The sequence below is a fragment of the Rhinoraja longicauda genome, chromosome 37 (genome assembly GCF_053455715.1).
Source record: "Rhinoraja longicauda isolate Sanriku21f chromosome 37, sRhiLon1.1, whole genome shotgun sequence".
Taxonomy (NCBI): domain Eukaryota; kingdom Metazoa; phylum Chordata; class Chondrichthyes; order Rajiformes; family Arhynchobatidae; genus Rhinoraja; species Rhinoraja longicauda.
Window position 1 is genome coordinate 14021230 of NC_135989.1, and position 20683 is coordinate 14041912.

At 43.8% G+C, this 20683-nt stretch overlaps 1 protein-coding gene across 2 annotated transcripts in view; it reads right to left on the reverse strand.

The window, feature by feature from the left end:
* The window catches only part of LOC144610506 (ras-specific guanine nucleotide-releasing factor RalGPS1-like), a 78156-nt gene that overhangs the window by 52967 nt on the left and 4506 nt on the right, over positions 1–20683 (reverse strand). For both annotated transcript variants that reach the window (XR_013549431.1, XM_078429257.1), the window contains exons 2-8: positions 19023–19127; positions 16861–16965; positions 14874–14924; positions 10245–10328; positions 7929–8018; positions 5724–5816; positions 3259–3385 (exon numbers count right to left, since the gene is read on the reverse strand). Coding sequence is in view for 1 of the 2 variants with exons in the window: in XM_078429257.1 (XP_078285383.1) it covers positions 3259–3385; positions 5724–5816; positions 7929–8018; positions 10245–10328; positions 14874–14924; positions 16861–16965; positions 19023–19109 (637 nt within the window). In the remaining variant the exon portion in view is untranslated. The remainder of the gene's footprint in view (positions 1–3258; positions 3386–5723; positions 5817–7928; positions 8019–10244; positions 10329–14873; positions 14925–16860; positions 16966–19022; positions 19128–20683) is intronic.

The window sequence follows — 20683 nt, forward strand, 5'->3', positions numbered from 1 at the left end:
AGATCACGGCCTTACCTCTACACTGGGTTACAATTAGATTCAACCGCTGCAACTCCAATCCGCTGTTAAGTTGCTTAATGTTAAAGAAACTCTCACCACAACCTGAAAGCAGCCGATTCCTGCCAAGTCTATTGGTGTATAGCATTTTCTGTTTGTAACAAACGTTAATAACACTCAGGTCAGGCAGCACCTTTGGAAAGAAACATAGAAAATATGTGCAGGAGGAGGCCATTTGGCCCTTCGAGCCAGCACCGCCATTCATTGCAATCATGGCTGATCATCCACAATCAGTAACTTGTGCCCAACTTCTCCCCATATCCCTCGATTCCACCAGCCCCCAGAGCTCTAACTAACTCTCTCTTAAATTCATCCAGTGATTTGGCCTCCACTGCCCTCTGTGGCAGAGAATTCCACAAATTCATAACTCTCTGGGTGAAAAAGTTCCTTCTCACCTCAGTTTTAAATGGCCTTCCCTTTATTCTAAGACTGTGGCCCCTGGATCTGGACTCCCCCAACATTGGGGACATTTTTCCTGCATCTAGCTTGTCTAGTCCTTTTTATAATTTTATATGTCTCTATAAGATCCATTCTCTTCTAAACTCCAGTGAATAGAAGATATACAACATATAAGATTAAGGGATTGGACACGCTGGAGGCAGGAAACATGTTCCCAATGTTGGGGGAGTCCAGAACCAGGGTCCACTAGTTTAAGAATAAGGGGTAGGCCATTGAGAACAGAGAAGAGGAAAAACTTTATCACTCAGAGAGTTGTAAATCTGTGGAATTCTCTGCCTCAGAAGGCAGTGGAGGCCAATTCTCTGGATGCTTTCAAGAGAGAGTTAGATAGAGCTCTTAATGATAGTGGAGTCAGGGGGTATGGGGAGAGGGCAGGAACGGGGTACTGATTGTGGATGATCAGCCACGATCACATTGAATGGTAGTGCTGGTTTGAAGGGCCGAATGGCCTCCTCCTGCACCTATTGTCTGTACAATAAGTTGCGAATGTAAAGCTGCGAGACATACTAACAGGCCAACTATACCTCAAGAAAAATAAAGCATTGGAGCAGGTTGCAAAGTCAGGGACACATTTCCTTTAATGCTTCTTCCTGCTTGCAATCTATCTTCGGTTTAAACCAGCATCTGCAGTTCCTTCCTACACATCCCCAGCATCACTCGAGTGTCTTAATTCTTCTTGAAAATAATCCCAACTTTGATCGGAAGTATCGGGTTTTCTGAAGAAACGCTGGCGCAGCGGTAGAGTTGCTGCCTTACAGCGAATGCAGCGCCGGAGACTCGGGTTCGATACTGACTACGGGCGCCGTCTGTACGGAGTTTGTACGTTCTCCCTGCGTGGGTTTTCTCCAAGATCTTCGGTTTCCTCCCACACTCCAAAGACGTACAGGTATGTAGGTTAATTGACTGGGTAAATGTAAAAATTGTCCCTAGTGTGTGTAGGATAGTGTTAATGTGCGGGGATCGCTGGGCGGCGCGGACCCGGTGGGCCGAAGGGCCTGTTTCCGCGCTGTATCTCTAAATCTAAAAAATAAATCTTTAAAAAAATGCTTGCATCTGAACATGGAGTACACAACTTTGCCAATAAAATGCAAATGTGCACAAGTGAGCACAGTGTTTGTGAAAGAGGTAAACATCACTTGGAGGAGTTGGCTTCACATCCCGTTCCCATCATTTCCCCATGTTTCTTTCTTCATCCTAAACCATACCACATGGCCACGATTAAATAATGGAAACTATAAACAGACACTTCAAGGCACCCCATGCCTGTAAATTATATTTCTTTAGTTAATGGCAACCTCCTGCTAAGAGTTTCAAAGTCAAAGACTTCTGAGAACCATTAAGCTCTTGAACACATAAATACCATTATACAACAAAATTGTAAAATGCAAATTTGGGCAGAAGACAAAATAGCCAGACTAAACTGCTGCGTATACTTGCACTGTGCATGAGAACAGGGAAGGCTACATATTCTATTGTATGGCTGCATGTAAGAATGTTATTGTTCTATCTGGGACATATGACAACAGAATACCCTTGATCTGGCCAAATTGGGGGGTGCTGAGGTGGGCACAGGTTACTGATTGTGGATGATCAGCCATGATCACAATGAATGGCGGTGCTGGCTCGAAGGGCCGAATGGCCTCCTCCTGCACCTATTTTCTATGTTCTATGTTTCTATATCGTTTGATATACCATTTTGTCAATCATACTGTAAGGATTTTACTGTGGGACAATTGTTTTGCTTTTCCATACTCTTTAAATCCACATTAACTGTACAACGTAGAATAGATACAATTTTGTCACCACATTCGAGAACACAAATCACTGCCTCCAAACACACTCTGAAAACTCATCTGCACATAGTATCAAGTTAACAGGCAGATATTTACTGTTCACAAGACTCAAGCAAAAGCTTTGATAGTTTGTAATTTGATTTGTAAATCTGATCATACACCGATCAGCCAAACACATTATGACCATCTGCCTAATATGCTGTTGGTCCTCCGTGTGCAGCCCCATACGCAGCAGGGTGCGATGCACTGTGTGTTGTGATACATTCCTCCCATGACCACCATTAAAATTTTCTGTGACTTGTGCCATAGTCGACCTTCTGTCAGTTCAGACCAGACGGGATAGCCTTCGTTGCCCTCGCACATCGATGAGCCTTGGGCGCCCAACACCCTGTCTGTCGCCGGTTTGTGGTTTGTCTCTCCTCGGGCCACTGTCGGTAGGTACTCACCACTGCTGACCGGGAGCACCCCACAAGCCTTGACGTTTCAGAGATGCTCTGACCCAGTCGTCTGGCCATAACAATTCGGCCCTTGTCAAAGTCGCTCAGGTCTTTACTCCTGCCCATTTCTCCTGCATCCAACACATCAACTTCAAGAACTGACTGTTCGCTTGCTGCCAAATATATCCCACCCCTTGACAGGTGCCATTGTTATTCACTTCGCCTGTCAGTGGTCATAATGTTTTGGCTGATTGGTGTATGCATGTCTTACCATTTAAGATAGCAATACTTCAAAGTCAAACATTCATCTGCAAACTTAAGTTAGGAAGGGCCACAGCCACAACCCAAGGGGTGGCCTCAGTGTGGCTAAATCTAATCTCCGTGGTTTACTTCAGATCTGCTAGGGTGAAGACAGGGCCAAGTAAGAGGTCAAAGATAAAATGCATTAAAGCAGGCAAAATTGCAATCCCTGAAGAATCTGCCTCCTCAAAGAGACATGAAATCAGGCTCACCCAAATATGGGATGCATGGTTTATTTCTCAAGCCGTTGATGTAAGTTCTTAGTTGCTTGTAGTTGGCTTCTTTGGACAGCAGAGTCTCCAGTTTCTCAAACGTAGCCTTATCTTTCCTGCTCAGCAACTACAGTTAAAGAACAAAGCAGGACTTTACTACAACGTCTTCTTGCACGTTAAGGGAAAGAATGTTTGCACTTTGCAAATCACCAGCACCATTATTATTTTTAGTAGTGTCAACAAAATCACTGCTTAGGGCATCCAGCACTGATTGCAATACTCCAATCTTCCCCACACACCCATCAATCTCAGCAATCCCAGTGCCCTTCTATAGAAACATAGAAAATAGGTGCAGGAGTAGGCCATTCGGCCCTTCGAGCCTGCACCGCCATTCAATATGATCATGGCTGATCATCCAGCTCAGTAACCTGTACCTGCCTTCTCTCCATACCCCCTGATCCCTTTAGCCACAAGGGCCACATCTAACTCCCTCTTAAATGTAGCCAATGAACTGGCCTCAACTACCTTCTGTGGCAGAGAATTCCACAGATTCACCACTCTTTACGTGAAAAAAAACTTTCTCATCTTGGTCCTGAAAGACTTCCCCCTTATCCTTAAACTGTGACCCCTTGTTCTGGACTTCCCCAACATCGGGAACAATCTTCCTGCATCTAGCCTGTCCAACCCCTTAAGAATTTTGTAAGTTTCTATAAGATCCCGCCTCAATCTTCTAAATTCCAGTGAGTACATGCCGAGTCTATCCAGTCTTTCTTCATATGAAAGTCCTGCCATCCCAGGAATCAATCTGGTGAACCTTCTCTGTACTCCCTCTATGGCAAGAATGTCTTTCCTCAGATTAGGAGACCAAAACTGTACCCAATACTCCAGGTGTGGTCTCACCAATGCCCTGTACAATCTCTTTAGTTACATTCTTGCATCAATCTCAAACTAATCTCACAGCCACACTTGCTCCCCAAAGCCATGTATATATCCAAAAACCAACACCAACTCACTACTTCACCTTTGCTTTGCACCAATACAAATTAATCCCACAGATCCATTCTGTCCAGAGCCCTGAATCAACCCACGATAATACCAATGTCCCATCCTTTCTCCACAATCATTTATCATTCCCAAATAAATTCCAGTACCCTTTAAAACAGTCTTGTGTAAGCCATGAGGACATGTAATGTGCTATTTTGGTCAAAGTCAGTGGATAGCCACACGAGAAGTAAATTCAAGTTGAAATATATACAAACAAAACCACTGAATAAACTGAGTAAATCCAAAGACATAACCTTGAGGAGATCTCCCGGTAGCTGAGCACTTCAACTCCCACTCTCCGTCTGACCTTTCTGTCATGGGCCTCCTCCAGTGCCATAGTAAGGCCCACCGGAAATTGGAGGAACAGCACCTCATATTTCGCTTGGGCAGCTTGCAGCCCAGTGGTATGAACATTGACTTCTCCAACTTTAGATAGTTCCTCTGTCCCTCTCTTCCCCTCCCCCTTCCCAGTTCTCCCTCTATCTGCCTGTCTCCACCTATATCCTTCCTTTGTCCCGCCCCCCTGACATCAGTCTGAAGAAGAAGGGTCTCGACCCAAAACGTCACCCATTCCTTCTCTCCTGAGATGCTGCCTGACCTGCTGAGTTACTCCAGCATTTTGTGAATAAATACCAAAGACATAACCTTTGTGGCCTTAATGATTCTGAAAACTAATAATAGGCAGTAGTGACTGCCCAAACAAAATGAATGAATCTTTGGGGTTTTTTTAAAATGTTGTTTAATTAGCAAACCTGATTTCTTCTGGTACTTCTACTAACTATTGATTACAATTTATTTTCATTAGCAGCATAAACGTCAGAAATCACTGTCAGATCCCAACATCTCTCAATCTTGTTTTGAAATTATCAAGAGCCTTTCCAATAATAAATCTTTAAAAGTTTGAAATATTCAACTCGGGTAACATCTATGAAGAGAGAAATTAACATTTTCAGTCAATTACCTCACATCTGTAACTTTCTTTTTTTTTTCCTAATCAGATGTGCAGCACTTTGGTCAACGCGGGTTGTTTTTAAATGTGCTATACAAATAAAATTGACTTGACTTGACTTGACATCATGCTGGACAGGTCAAAAAATTGGTATCATTGGAAAACACAAGCAGTGAATTAAACAATAATCTGTAATATCTCCAGTTTGAAAGGTCACTGGTCAGAAATATTATTTTTCTTTTCCGCAAATGCCACGCTTGCTGAGTATTTCAAGTACATTCTGTTTAAACCTTGCAACTCCATCAGCATCTATTATTGATGTACCACTAATGCATGTTAGATCAGCATTGATGAGATACCACACAAGGTCAGAAAGACAACACTCTCAGCATGCTACAATACCAAATTCAGAAGCTCTTGTAAAAATAAAAATATTTGAATCAAGAACCTCAAAAAAGGGCCCTTCACTTGCCATCCATGTTTTTGACAGCCTGAATATTGGTGTGCTTTGTAAAGCTGAGATGACCGCCATCAAGCCATGGAGATTATTGAGTTCCTGCAGTTTCTGCAACATGAACAAATATTTACATAATGCTTTTCATAATCTCGGAACAAATACTCAATAAAACAATTGGAAGCGCTCCTCGACTTACGATGGGGTTACGTTCCGATAAACCCATCGTAAATCGAAATTATCGTAAGTCCGAAATGCATTTAATACATCTAACCTACCCAACATCATAGCCACCCAACCTACCGAACATCATAGCCATCCAACCTACCCAACATCATAGCCACACTCAACATTCCAGGTGAGACAAAGGTTCACCTGCACCTCCTCCAACCTCATCTATTGCATCCGCTGCTCTAGATGTCAACTTATTTACATCGGCGAAATCAAGGGCAGGCTCGGCGATCGCTTCGCTGAACACCTGCGCTCGGTCCGCATTAACCAAACTGATCTCCCGGTGGCCGAGCACTTCAACTCCCCCTCCCATTCCCAGTGTGACCTTTCTGTCATGGGCCTCCTCCAGTGCCATAGTGAGGCCCACCGGTAATTGGAGGAACAGCACCTCATATTTCGCCTGTGCAGTTTGCAGCCCAGCGGTATGATCATCGACTTCTCCAACTTTAGATAGTTCCTCTGTCCCTCCCTTCCCCTCCTCCTTCCCAGATCTCCCTCCATCTTCCTGTCTCCACCTATATCCTTCCTTTGTCCCGCCTCCCCTGACATCAGTCTGAAGAAGGGTCTAGACCCGAAACATCACCCATTCCTTCTCTCCCGAGCTGCTGCCTGACCTGCTGAGTTACTCCAGCATTTTGTGAATAAATCATAGCCACCCAACCTACCGATCATAGCCACCCAACCTACCCAACATCATAGCCACCCAACCTACCCAACATCATAGCCACCCAACCTACCAAACATCATAGCCACCCAACCTACCCAACATCATAGCCACCCAACCTACCCAACATCATAGCCACCCAACCTACCCAACATCATAGCCACCCAACCTACCCAACATCATAGCCACCTAACCTACCCAACATCATAGCCACCCAACCTATCCTACATCACAGCCGTGGCAGCTCCCAATCGTGGCTGACTGGGAGCTGCAGCTCGCTGCCGTTGCCCAGCGTCATGAGAGAGTATCGTACCGCAGAAGGCACTGCCAGTCTGAGCAGCGGACAGGTCTGTGAGCCCGGGAAAATATCAAAATTTGAAGAACGGTTTCTACTGAATGCGTGTCGCTTTTGCACTATCGTAAAGTCGAAATATCGTAAGTCGAAGCATCGTAAGTAGAGGAGCATCTGCATTGTCGTATGAATCATTAGTTTTGTTAGAGGTCTGAGGTCAATCTACCAGAGCCTGCACCGGCACATTGAAGGAAGTGGTGAAGTTCATCGCCAACTCTGCCTTCAATGAGATGGTTCCCAATAGACGAGAAACGATCCATATTTTTGAGGATCTCACTGTGAATCCTAATTGTCAGAGGGCAAGCCCAAAGCGGATGGTAGAGGACATTGGTCTGGAGGATGTTGACAGCAAGGCCTAAATCTCTGATATGCTTATGTAGCAGAGCCGAGAATGTCTTGACTCAGTGGCTGCCAAGCTCCTATGCTCTGAAATTATCTACCCAATCTCCTCCACCTCTCTAAGAATCTCCTTAAAATCTACCTTATGACCAAAGATACTAGAGGAGCAAGATAGACCACTCGACCCTATAAACCGTAATATGTCATGGCACCATTTTAGTAGGCAGAAACGTACAGAAACATTTTAAAAGAAAAATAACAGAAATCTGTGAATTGATAGATGAGATATATTCTGCATTTTAATGGTATCATCACACATACTGTTCCCCCAAAACACTGATTACACTGCGAGGCATAGCGAACGGTGAGTTTTGCTTACTAAAATGGCGGACGTTACGCTCTTACACTTCAGTATAGGCGATTTCAACGGAGTGGTCCATCTTGTTCCTCTAGTATCTTTGCTTATGACCAAGCGTCACTTCCTGACGTTAGCAAGTACCACCATCCTCAACTGTGTAGAGTAGGCTTTCCACTTCACACAAAGTTCAAGTCATGAAGTTCTCCAGACACAGCCAATTGGGAAATTGTCTAACAAACCCGGATCTGCTACAAAGCAATTCTTGTGAAAAGCACTTACTTTTGCAATTTTAACAAAGTGGCTGAGAACGTCAACTCTTGTTTTAAGCATCTGTTTGGTGAGAATTTCTCTGACCACCCAGAAACTAACCTGCAAAGAGAGAATCACTGTTTATACACACCCTTCATTCTTTTATCTCATTCCAAGTGCTTTGCAAAGCAATTTTTTTTACAAATGACTATTTTAGCCAAGACCTTACAAATATTTAATATTGCTGGTGAATTTCTTCTCATCCCAACAGCCAAAATTCTTAACGGAAGAGAACGACTTCAAAGATCAGGCTTTCTTCCACTAATTAAACAGATTTCGTTTTTAATAGAGATCAAACAAAAACAAGATGTACATTTGTCAGTTTTCAGTGCATGAAAGTATCCTGGTAAGAAGCAAAGGCTCACGCTGAGGGCAAGTATTTCTCCCAACAAGGATATAGAGACAGCATTGGTGAAGTGAACAGAGGGCTAAAATGGCTTGTCACGGCCTCAACTATCCAGGTCAGTTTCTGTATTGTGTATAGTTATTCTTACATTCTCTGTCACCGTGTGGGCTTCCCAAGTGCCCAGTTTCCCCCCATGTCATGAAGATCGGCTGGTAGGTAGGTTAACTTGCCATTCTAAAGTACCCTTCATGTAGGTGGCCGGTGGAAAAATCAGTGAAGTGTTTATGGGCACAAGAGAGAGCACAGATGGGATTGCTATAGATTCAGGATCAGTTCCTGTGGATTGGAGGGTAGCTAATGTTATCCCACGTTTTAAGAAAGGAGGGAAGAGAGAAAACGGGAAATTATAGACCAGTTAATCTGACATCAGTGGTGGGGAAGATGCTGGAGTCAATTATAAAAGACGAATTTGCGGAGCATTTGGATACCAGTAACAGGATCGTTCCGAGTCAGCATGGATTTACGATGGGGAAATCATGCTCGACTAATCTTCTGGAATTCTTTGAGGATGTAACTAGGAAAATTGACAGGGGAGAGCCGGTGGATGTGGTGTACCTCAACTTTCAGAAAGCCTTCGACAAGGTCCCACATAGGAGATTAGTGGGCAAAATTAGAGCACATGGTATTGGGGGTAGGGTACTGACATGGATAGAAAATTGGTTGACAGAAAGCAAAGAGTGGGGATAAATGGGTTCCTTTCAGAATGGCAGGCAGTGACTAGTGGGGTACTGCAAGGCTCGGTGCTGGGACCGCAGCTATTTACAATATACATTAATGACTTGGATGAAGGGAATAAAAGTACCATTAGCAAATTTGCAGATGATACAAAGCTGGGTGGTAGTGTGAACTGTGAGGAAGATGCTATGAGGTTGCAGGGTGACTTGGACAGGTTGTGTGAGTGGGAGGATGCATGGCAAATGCAGTTTAATGTGGATAAGTGTGAGGTTATCCACTTTGGTGGTAAGAATAGGAAGGCATGTTATTATCTGAATGGTGTCAAGTTAGGAAAAGGGGACGTACAACGAGATCTGGGTGTCCTAGTGCATCAGTCACTGAAATGAAGCATGTAGGTACAGCAGGCAGTGAAGAAAGTCAATGGAATGTTGGCCTTCATAATAAGAGGAGTTGAGTATAGGAGCAAAGAGGTCCTTCTGCAGATTTACAGGGCCCTAGTGAGACCGCACCTGGAGTACTGTGTGCAGTTTTGGTCTCCAAATTTGAGGAAGGATATTCTTGCTATTGAGGGCGTGCAGCGTAGGTTTACTAGGTTAATTCCCGGAATGGCGGGACTGTCGTATCTTGAAAGACTGGAGCGACTAGGTTTGTATACACTGGAATGTAGAAGGATGAGAGGGGATCTTATCGAAACATATAAGATTATTAAGGGGTTGGACACGTTAGAGGCAGGAAACATGTTCCCAATGTTGGGGGAGTCCAGAACCAGGGGCCACAGTTTAAGAGTAAGGGGTAGGCCATTTAGAACAGAGATGAGGAAAAACTTTTTCAGTCAGAGAGTTGTGAATCTGTGGAATTCTCTGCATCAGAAGGCAGTGGAGGCCAATTCTCTGAATGCATTCAAGAGAGAGCTGGATAGAGCTCTTAAGGATAGCGGAGTCAGGGGGTATGGGGAGAAGGCAGGAACGGGGTACTGATTGAGCCATGATCACATTGAATGGTGGTGCTGGCTCGAAGGGCCGAATGGCCTACTCCTGCACCTATTGTCTATTGAAGCCACCATAGATGAAAATATTTTGGTCAAGTTTATGTTGACATGAATGTGAATAAAAATTTTAATTATACACTGGATGAATAAACCAATTTGATCCTCATACTGTAACCTACCTTTTGCGATCAAGATCTTAGATATTACGAGACCCTACCTGGTTAAATCTCCGGGTAAAAGCTACTACATTAGGAGCCAACACGTGCTTCCCCCGCTTGCTCCAAGCACAACCAGACAGTTCCTGTTGGAGGAACAAAAACAAGATTGAAATCCAATAGATGTCAGGGGACAAAGATAGGATGTAGCCGGAAACAGGAATGGGAGGGGAGGGGATAGAGAGGGAAAATAACTTCAGATAGTCCCTGCTTCCCCTCTCTCTCCCCTCCCCCTTCCCAGTTCTCCCACTAGTCTTCCTGTCTCGGACTACATCCTATCTTTGTCCCGCCCCCTCCTCCTCTGACATCAGTCTGAAGAAGGGTCTCGACCCAAAACGTCACCCATTCCTTCTCTCCAGAGATGCTGCCTGACCCGCTGAGTTACTCCAGCATTTTGTGTCTACAATTAAATATCTGCCTGGAAGTGACACCAGACAAACTACCATTTGCACAACTCAAGCACATAAGGCTGGGGGGGCTAATAGTCAAGAACAAATAGAACACCAGCAAGTATGGATGGAATTTTCTCTTTGCCCCACTCCATTCATGAGAAACCAGACACCATATTCATCATTCATCGGCTTGTACTCGCTGGAATTTAGAAGATTGAGGGGGGATCTTATAGAAACTTACAAAATTCTTAAGGGGTTGGACAGGCTAGATGCAGGAAGATTGTTCCCGATGTTGGGGAAGTCCAGAACAAGGGGTCACAGTTGAAGGATAAGGGGGAAGTCTTTTAGGACCAAGATGAGAAAGTTTTTTTTCCACACAGAGTGGTGAATCTGTGGAATTCTCTGCCACAGAAGGTAGTTGAGGCCAGTTCATTGGCTATATTTAAGAGGGAGTTAGATGTGGCTCTTGTGGCTAAAGGGATCAGGGGGTATGGAGAGAAGGCAGGTACGGGATACTGAGTTGAATGATCAGCCATGTTCATATTGAATGGCAGTGCAGGCTCAAAGGGCCGAATGGCCTACTCCTGCACCTATTTTCTATGTTTCTATCATGCTACAGGCAGACCTGCATCTCGATAGTGCTTTCCTAAACTCATGATATGCCAAAGCACTCTATAGCTGGTGAACTATCATTAGAAGTGCAGTCAATATTGCAATACAGCAAATACAAGTAGGCAATGTGTTATTTGTAGTAAAGGTAATGAACCAGATAGCCTGTTTGTCATAGGAAAGAAAACTGCAGATGCTGGTTTAAATCGAATGTAGACACAAAATGCTGGAGTAACTCAGCGGGTCAGGCAGCATCTCTGGAAAGAAGGGAATGGGTGATGTTTCAGGTCGAGACCTTTCTTCAGACGGTGTCTACCTGTCTAACCTGTTTATCAGATAAATGCTAGCCGGGATACAGAGAAGAACACTCTCTTGCTGCTTAAAACAGCAGTACAATTGTCTTTTCTGCCTTCAATATCTTTTCTGAAAATCTATCTTCCAACACTACAGCATACTGACACCTTGGATTTTGTGCTCAGGAGTCAGGAATGGGACTTGATCCAGGAGTATAAACTAATAAGTGAGACTGGGGCTTATGAAGCCACAGAAGACCCAACGATAATTGTGGAGCAAGATGAAAGATGGAGAGACTTTGAAAGTCTTCATTGAAGGGCGGCACGGTAGCGCAGCGGTAGAGTTGCTGCTTTACAGCGAATGCAGCTCCAGAGACTCAGGTTCGATCCTGACTACGGGTGCTGCACTGTAAGGAGTTTGTACGTTCTCCCCGTGACCTGCGTGGGTTTTCTCCGAGATCTTCGGTTTCCTCCCACACTCCAAAGACGTACAGGTATGTAGGTTAATTGGCTGGGTAAATGTAAAAATTGTCCCTAGTGGGTGTAGGATAGTGTTAATGTGCGGGGATCGCTGGGCGGCGCGGACTTGGTGGGCCGAAAAGGCCTGTTTCCGCGCTGTATATATATGATATGATATGATATGAAGAAAAGGCGTCCGACTGAAGATCAAATAGTTCAAATGCACATAGAAGCTGGTCAAAGAATCTGTATAAATCAAAGTAGGTCCACCATCTGTACTACACTCACAACCACCAACCCCTGCCATTGTTCCCAAGCCTCCAAACACCAACCTAAACTAGGAAAAGTATTAGGGTTGCCAACTTCCTCGCTCCCAAATATGGGACAAGGTGACGTCACCACCCCGCGCCCCATGTGACCTCATCCAGCCAGCGGCCACTTGTTCCCACTCCACCAATGGCGGCCGCCCAGGCCGGGAGGAGGGTTGCTAGGCAACCTCCGTTAGGCGGTGCCTGGGCCTCCACTGTCCGAGACTAGAGAGGCCCCTAGGCTACAGTGTCCGGGCCGACAACGGGACAAGGGGGGGTCCAGTACTGGACAAATCAATTTAGCCCAAAATACGGGATGTCCTGGCTAATACGGGACAGTTAGCAACCTTAAAAGGTATCTATTCATCCATTATGGAGTGAGCACAATCTCGGGATCACATTTAGTGAATGATTGAGACACTGACCAAGACAAGTCCACATCTAGGCATTAAACTGACTTTTAAAATGTGTTCCAGTTCTCCTCTACCATTGCCCAAGAGTTTTCCAAACACCAAGCATTCTGATACTTAAAAAAATAAATAATAATTTGCAGTTTTTGCTATTCGGCACCAGGATTTCAGAACAGGATTTAAACATCAACATCTGGATTGGCAGCTGACCATCACTTAACTGTGGTTCAAGGACCTAACACTGCTTTATAGGCTGCTACATAAGCAACATATCAAGTTTAAACTAAAAACATTGCTTATGAATAGAAACAGGTGTTGGAAATAGCAGGCGAGATTAAATGGTGCAGCAGCAAATTTGTAAAGTTAGGTGCTCCAAACTACATCTGCTAAACCCAGTGGATAGTGAGGACTATTTTACCAGGGATTTTATTTCTATTAATTTATTATTATTTCTTCTTCTTAAGCATTTCCTCAGAATTAAGAACGACATATTTGAGTTAGTTCTGTGGGCTCCTGAGGTGGCTAATGAGGGTAATTGAGCATCTGCAGACATAGAAACATAGAAAATAGGTGCAGGAGTAGGCCATTCGGCCCTTCGAGCCTGCACCGCCATTCAATATGATCATGGCTGATCATCCAACTCAGTATCCCGTACCTGCCTTCTCTCCATACCCCCTGATCCCTTTAGCCACAAGGGCCACATCTAACTCCCTCTTAAATATAGCCAATAAACTGGCCTCAACTACCCTCTGTGGCAGAGAATTCCACAGATTCACCACTCTCTGTGTGAAAAAAATCTTTCTCATCTCAGTCCTAAAAGACTTCCCCCTTATCCTTAAACTGTGACCCCTTGTTCTGGACTTCCCCAACATCGGGAACAATCTTCCTGCATCTAGCCTGTCCAGCCCTTTAAGAATTTTGTAAGTTTCTACAAGATCCCCCCTCAATCTTCTAAATTCCAGACTTGCCACAAGAGGAACAGGAGGTGTTTGGTTGGGCAGGTGCATAGGCAAAAGCTTTACTAGCATGGCACATCAGTGTGCCTGAACAAAATATAGAGGTAGAATTTAATTTTGCCATCTCAAGCTGTTCAGTTGATACAAATCAAAGGTATCACAAAAAGCTGGAGTAACTCAGCGGGTCAGGCAGCATCTCAGGAGAGAAGGAATGGGTGACGTTTTGGGTCGAGGCCCTTCTTCAGACTGATATCAGGGGAGGGGGCGGGACAAAGAAAGGATATAGGTGGAGACAGGAAGATAGAGGGAGATCTGGGAAGGGGGAGGGGAAAGAGAGGGACAGAGGAATTAAAGTTAGAGAAGTCAATGTTCATACCGCTGGAATGTAAGCTGCCCAAGCGTAATACGAGGTGCTGTTCCTCCAATTTTCGGTGGGTCTCACTATGACAATGGAGAAGGCCCATGACAGAAAGGTCAGACTGGGAGTGGGAGGGGGAGTTGAAGTGCTGAGCCACCGGGAGATCAGGTTGGTTAAGGCGGACTGAACGAAGGTGTTGAGCGAAACGATCACCAAGCCTGCGTTTTTCCTCATCTCCGTTCTAAATGGCCTGTCCCTTATTCTTAAACTGTGGCCCCTGGTTCTGGAAACCGATGGATTACCTCAAATTCGTGTACAATGCAATTCATTTGCTTCAATTTTACCCATTTGATTACAGAATCACAGAGGCTATTCATAACATCTGGTCCATGCTGCTTTCCTGGAGAACATTTCTATATTTAGACCCGTTTCCCTACTCCTTCCCACATCCTTCAAATAATTTTCCCTTGTGCCATCCAAGGATGGCCACCAAATCATGGCCTTGCCAAAAATGCTCTCAGATTCTCTGCCACAGAGGGTAGTGGAAGCCAAATCACTGGAAGGATTTAGAGGGAGTTAGATAGAGCTCTAGGGGCTAGTGGAATCAAGGGATATGGGGAGAAGGCAGGCACGGGTTACTGATTGTGGATGATCAGCCATGATCACAATGAATGGCGGTGCTGGCTCAAAGGGCCAAATGGCATCCTCCTGCACCTATTTTCTATGTATCTGTTAAAAGACCAATTTAATTTAAAAAGCTGCAGCACCTGCAGTGAGCCACCAACAAAACATCTTTCCGACACTCTGGACAATGGTCACTGCGCCCTTCCCCGATGTGGAACTCACCTCAGGCTGGATGGACTTGAAGACAGTAATATCCAGCAACGTGATCTGACTCTGAAACAGCAAAGGAGAATCAGGCATAGCCACAGGCAAAACACATGCAATGTGGAACACAAACACGATCCTTTTACAAATCAGCAAAGCTGCCAAACACATCAGCAAGAAACAACCCAGCCAACTCCACGTTATACCAGCAGTAGCATTTAACAACACCATGCCAGTGCTCTACAAATTGCTACTTCCTCTCCCCATTAAACTCCAAGCCTCCCGAAATTCTGCCCCAAGCAAAAGGCTGTAAAAGTACAGAACCAAGCTACTTTTCGTGGAATCTGCATGACTCCTTCCTTTTGCTTTGTCCTGCCTTCGTTTTCCAGCCCCCTTTCCCAATTATCTTCTCTTTTTTTTTTTACACACTCGTTAGCCACACAATTCCTCCCCAGGTTACAGTTGGGGTTCGTTCCAGACAACTGTTTGCAACCCAGTTTGCAGCTCAGAAACTACAGCTGTGAAGAAAGTTCCCAGAGATGCCTGCATCTCCAATCGATGAATAAATCTCTCCCGCCAGATTCCCAAATGCTCATTCGCTTATACAGGCTGTACTCAAGTCAGACGTTCTGATATGTCCCGACCCGAAACCTCACCTATCCATGTGCTCCAGGGATGCTGCCTGACCTGCTGAGTTACTCCAGCACTTTGTGTCTTTTTTCAGACATTCATAAGCCAGAGAACAGCTCCGACCCGTAACTTCATTTGTCTATTTCCCTCCACAGACCCGTCAACCTTTTTTGCTCAAGATTCCAGAATGTGCATTCTCTTGTATTTCCAACACATGTATTTTGTTTAGTTAAAAACAGTTTATACAAAGGGTGATTGCTCTGAACTCAGTCTTGGAGAGAACCCCAGCCATTAAAACATCCACACCTTCCATCCAGAAGGCATTCATCCTGCTCACTGGTACCCAGAACCGGGAGTCCATCCTTGACACAGGGGGTTGGATCTCCAGTCAGCACAGTGCTCTATACAACACAGCAATAACACCAGAAATTTATCATCTCTGGCAGAGTACCAAGTGCTGGAAACAGAATTAATATAGAAAGATGCCAATGGTTGGCATGGTCTACCAATTCTTCATATGTTTAAACTATAATGTTTCTTTTCTTAATGCTTTATGTTTTATTCTTAATTGCTCACTGTATGTTGTCGGCTTGTACTCGCTGGAATTTAGAAGATTGAGGGGGGATCTTATAGAAACTTACAAAATTCTTAAGGGGTTGGACAGGCTAGATGCAGGAAGATTGTTCCCGGTGTTGGGGAAGTCCAGAACAAGGGGGTCACAGTTTAAGGATAAGGGGGAAGTCTTTTAGGACCGAGATGATAGTTTTTTTTCACACCGAGAGTGGTGAATCTGTGGAATTCTCTGCCACAGAAGGTAGTTGAGGCCAGTTCATTGGCTATATTTAAGAGGGAGTTAGATGTGGCCCTTGTGGCTAAAGGGATCAGGGGGTATGGAGAGAAGGCAGGTACGGGATACTGAGTTGGATGATCAGCCATGATCATATTGAATGGCGGTGCAGGCTCGAAGGGCCGAATGGCCTACTCCTGCACCTATTTTCTATGTTTCTATGTTACTGTATGTTGTTACTTGCGAGCGGAGCACCAAGGCACATTCCTTGTATGTATACATACTTGGCTAATAAAATTTATTCAATTCAACATTGCCGTGTGACTATAATTATTTTTATTTACATCCCGTCTCCAGTGGCAATGTTAAAAGTACTACATGAATGGAAATAAGTTCAGTTTAGGAACCGAGAGATTAATCACTCATGTTTGATATATTTCCCAACAATTCTTTGGGGAAATTTAACGAAAGCTCTTTGAATTCAGTCCTTTCAGTATCTCATTGGGCACCAAACACACAGAAACACCCCAGATCCAGCTCATTACATCGGTTCTTCCTTCCCTCTCTCCCACAGTAACTTCAACTTACTGCAAACTGCTCTGGGGACACCTTGAGAACATCAAACACAACAGCATCGAAACTCTTCCCGAGGTTCGGAGATCCATTTTCTAAGAAAGCCGCAGATGGACTTCTCTGGAAATTGAGACATTTTAGGTTCAAAATACAGAAATTCATCCTGACATTTCTCACAACACTTTGCATATTTCATCCACCCACACCAGTTTCATGAACAATTCTCCATATTAACTTATTTTTTACAAATTGACACTGTAATATAGGGAACATTGCGGCTAATTTGTGCAAAGGGATACAGTATAGGAGCAGGAAGGTTCTGCTGCAGTTGTACAGGGCATTGATGAGACCACACCTGGAGTATTGCGTACAGTTTTGGTCTCCTAATCTGAGGAAAGACATTCTTGCCATAGAGGGAGTACAGAGAAGGTTCATCAGATTGATTCCTGGGATGGCAGGACTTTCATATGAAGAAAGACTGGATAGACTCGGCTTGTACTCGCTGGAATTTAAAAGATTGAGGGGGGATCTTATAGAAACTTACAAAATTCTTAAGGGGTTGGACAGGCTAGATGCAGGAAGATTGTTCCCGATGTTGGGGAAGTCCAGAACAAGGGGTCATAGTTTAAGGATAAGGGGGAAGTCTTTTAGGACCAAGATGAAAAAAAAAATTTTCACACAGAGAGTGGTGAATCTGTGGAATTCTCTGCCACAGAAGGTAGTTGAGGCCAGTTCATTGGCTATATTCAAGAGGGAGTTAGATGTGGCCCTTGTGGCTAAAGGGATCAGGGGGTATGGAGAGAAGGCAAGTACAGAATACTGAGTTGGATGATAAGCCATGATCATATTGAATGGCGGTGCAGGCTCGAAGGGCCGAATGGCCTACTCCTGCACCTATTTTCTATGTAATGTAAGGAGGTCATTTCAACATGACCATCTCACCATTCAATACCATCATGGCTGCTCTCTGCCCCATATTACTTAACATTTGGTTAACAAAAAAATCCCCCAATCTCAAATTTAAAGTTAACAAATCTTATTGAAACATATAAAATTCTTCAAGGATTAGACAGGTTAGATGCAGGAAACATTTCCCCGATGTTGGGGAAGTCCAGAACCAGGGGTCACAGTTTAAGAATGGGGTAGGCCATTTAGGACTGAGATGAGGAAAAACATTTTTCACCCAGAGAGTTGTGAATCTGGAATTCTTTGTCACAGAAGGCAGTGGAGGCCAATTCACTGGATGTTTTCAAGTGAGAGTCAGATTTAGCTGTTAGGACTAGAGGAATCAATGGATATAGGGAAAAAGCAGGAACGGGGTACTGATTTTAAATGATTAGCCATGATCATATTGAATGGCGATGCTGCATCGAAGGGTCGAATGGCCTACTCCTTCACCTATTTTTCTATGTTTTTAAGTAATCAATATCAATGGGCATTTGTGGAAGAGAATTCTCAACCTCTGCCATGCTTGGTATGCAGAATGGTTTCCAAACCTCACTCCTGAAAGGCTCGATTGTAACTCCAGTTCAAAACTTCCCCAGCTAAAAGAAAATAATTCTGGTTGCAGTAAAATTCTGTTAATCCACCGTGCACAGGACATTAGTAGTGCTGGACTAGCAGAGTTTCTGGATCATTGGATGTTATTTCATATTAATACTCTAACACACTTATTCACTATTTAAAAAAATGATGTTACACAGTAGAATGAAATATTTCTTAGGGTACATGAGCAAGGAGATCCTTGTGGTGCTGAATTTAGTAAAATAGGAGGAAATTATAACTATGTACAACCAACTCTAAATCAAAGATAGAGCAGAGCAAGATAGACCACTCGACCCTGAAAACCGTAGTAGGTCACGGTGCCATTTTAGTAGGCAGAAACTTACAGAAACTTTTTAAAAGAAAAATAACAAAAATCTGTGAATTGATAGATGAGATATATTCTGCATTTTAATGGTATCATCACACGTACTGTTCCCCAAAACACTGATTACACTGCGAGGCATTGCGAATGGCGGGTTTTGCCTACTAAAATAGTGGATGTTCCACTCCTTTTCAGTATAGGCGATTTTAATGAAGTGGTTCATCTTGCTCCTCGAGTATCTTTGCTCTAAATCAATGTTCAAGGTTCAGTCTAAAATAAATATCTTTCAGTAGACTAACAAAGTACCTACCTCGGGTCCAATATTTGTTTCTGTATCACTTGGCAAGTCTCTTGCAGGCGCCATACTACCTTCAGACTCTACACATCCCTCGAACATTTACAGCTCAAATTTGTCCTGAAGAGAAAGAATGTCACATATTAAACTACAAGAACTTATTATTTGGAGAACACAGGTAACACAGAAAAAGACACAAAATGCTGGAGTAACTCAGCTGGTCAGGCAGCATCTCCGGAGAACATGGACAGGTGACATTTTGGATAGGGACCCTTCTTGAGGCAGATAACATCAAACATGATTTTCACTCCCAGGCTTAGGGCATTTGGCAGCTGAAGGCATGGACTAATCAAACAATGAGGAACAGGCAAGAATTGGAGTGAGCATTGCAGTCAAAAGGCAAAAAGTCAAGGAAATTACAGATTTTGGAAAGAGGCAACACCACAAAGATGGGGGAAAAGGAAGACCATGTAGTAATTGGTAAACAAAGCTGAGCATGTTAAAAATCAAGACACAACATGAAAGACTGAAAAAGTCAGCAGATTTAAACTGTTCTCATTAGCAGGTGAGAGATCAGGTGCAGACACATTTTTGATGTATCATAACAGCTCTGAAATCTTACCAGATAAAGAACTGCATGGCTGAGAAGCCTAATAAACAAATCTAAAAATATAATAAAACTGAGAATCCAGGCTGCAAAGAAAGTCAAACAAAAATATTTTTCTATCGTTCCTGTCATTTCAATATATTCCCTTTATTCTCTTTCCATGTCGAACATACATCCCTCTTTTTCCACCACACCTAATGGAGTTATAATTTTTCCATTGTGAAATTTGGTTCAATCCCCATCAGCATTCCACAGGTAAGTTCTTCCTACATTCCCATATCAGTCATGGTGTTTTCAAATAGTTACTGTTGAGAAACTAAAATCACTTAGTTTATTTGTAATACATTTACAGCCCCACAAATACACAACCTCCAAGTTTGGATTTTTCTATCCCTGCTGAAAGACGTTAGCTGTCATTTCCTTTGGTAGTCATACTTCCAGGGCCTAGCCCAAACTCTGGAATTCCTCCTCTCTTCATTTACCTTTGAAACACTCGTGATGTGGTATTCCCCCATCTTCCTAATAATTTATACAGTTGGTTCTACTTAAAATCATTAAAGTTTTTTTTAAAATCCATCTGCAATGTGCTAAGTATAAGCTACCTCTGGTAAAGCTAATCACTTCTAATACCCTGCAAGCCTAGCTCTTTAATTCTTAAAATCTGAAAATCCTTAAGACCAAGAGCTCCTCACCTCAGGCTGTATTGTTAAGACTGGAAACCCACTCCATGCTCCAACATCAGAATTTAACAATTCCCAGTAGAGGTTGTGAGATCAAATGGAGTGACACATATAAATTGGCATAATCAATGATAAAGGGGGTAATGATTGGACATTCAATTGGTTTACTGGATGATTGTAGAGAAAGCTGAAACCAGGGTGACTCTAAGTGATCTCATGTGTCAGTGTTTTTCTTGGAAAAGTGTGGATTAAGGGTGTTCAGACACGCGTGCACGAGGGAGGGGGGGGCAGACGCGCGTGCACGAGGGAGGGGAGGGGCAGACGCGCGTGCACGAGGGAGGGGAGGGGCAGACGCGCGTGCACGAGGCGAGACGGGCGCGCATGCGAGC